Source organism: Trichinella spiralis, assembly GCF_000181795.1.
Source record: "Trichinella spiralis strain ISS 195 chromosome Unknown Scfld5106, whole genome shotgun sequence".
Classification (NCBI taxonomy): domain Eukaryota; kingdom Metazoa; phylum Nematoda; class Enoplea; order Trichinellida; family Trichinellidae; genus Trichinella; species Trichinella spiralis.
The window spans coordinates 1-926 of record NW_003532045.1 but is presented as its reverse complement, the minus strand read 5'-3'; the positions used below and the strand labels follow the sequence as shown (position 1 = coordinate 926).

Genomic DNA, 926 nt, shown 5'->3' with positions numbered 1-926 from the left:
ATTTCATACTTTAATAATGTGGCTATAACTAACGAGAGTAGTGTTTCAAACCAAAAGTTGATCAATAGCCAACAACAAGTGAAAAAAGATACGATGATGGATCATCCATCGGACAAGTTATCGTTCGAGCATTTCATTCATTAATCTTGTGCACAGTGGGAAAGAAGAAGCAGATCATTTTAAAGAAATTAAACCTCTCCTCATTCAATATTATGCTCTTTAAAATCCAATTATACATGCTCATGATCATTTTCAAATAATCCACAGGTGAAAGATTTTTCTAATTAAATAATTTCAAACTGTAATAAACAAATATTTGTTTTTTTGTAAAAAAATTAATACATTTTTATATGGATAAAAAAGTGGAATAAAAATGCCGATGAGAAGAAATAAGCGGAAGCGAGTTCACAGCTAATACAAGTAATCAAAGAGAAAGCAACTGGTTGAACTGGATCGATTGAAATGCGAACCATTTCCGTAATACAGAAAATGAATGGGTTTCTCACCTTTGCAAAATGTTGATTGGCGGCATTTGACGGTAAAACTCTTTTCTTGAATCTGGATAGAAGGAAATTTTCTCCTCAAGATTGTTCCACGTTAGCACTCGATCGCTTAGTACCGTGCCACGTGTTTCAAAGCCCTGAAAAATTGGAATTTTTAAAATACAATACAATACAATAAAACAAATGCTTAAAAAGTGAACAAAATTTTTCAAAACAAAATATAACTTTCTTACAACTTTAGGGTCTGAAAAGTCAGGAGTCGGAGCCAACTCAAGTCCCAAACCCGTCAATGAGATGAAGATCGCGCCGGCGAAAAGTGTGAATAACATGCATATCTGAAGTATAGTATATATATATATACAGATGCAGTGTAGATTTAAAATATACAACAACACAAATTGTTCTTACTGTTTCGGACATTTT

The 926-nt window shown here is 32.6% G+C and overlaps 1 protein-coding gene across 1 annotated transcript; it reads right to left on the bottom strand.

Annotated features, from left to right (window-relative positions):
- Window positions 1-506: 506 nt before the first annotated feature.
- Tsp_15436 (protein dispatched) lies at window positions 507-923 on the bottom strand (the record flags this gene model as incomplete). Its single annotated transcript, XM_003366964.1, has 3 exons — window positions 912-923; window positions 737-838; window positions 507-640 (listed from the first exon to the last, which is right to left on the bottom strand). Coding segments are annotated over exons 1-3 (248 nt in total), but the record flags the coding sequence as incomplete, so codon positions are not given.
- Between the last annotated feature and the right edge of the window lie 3 nt (window positions 924-926).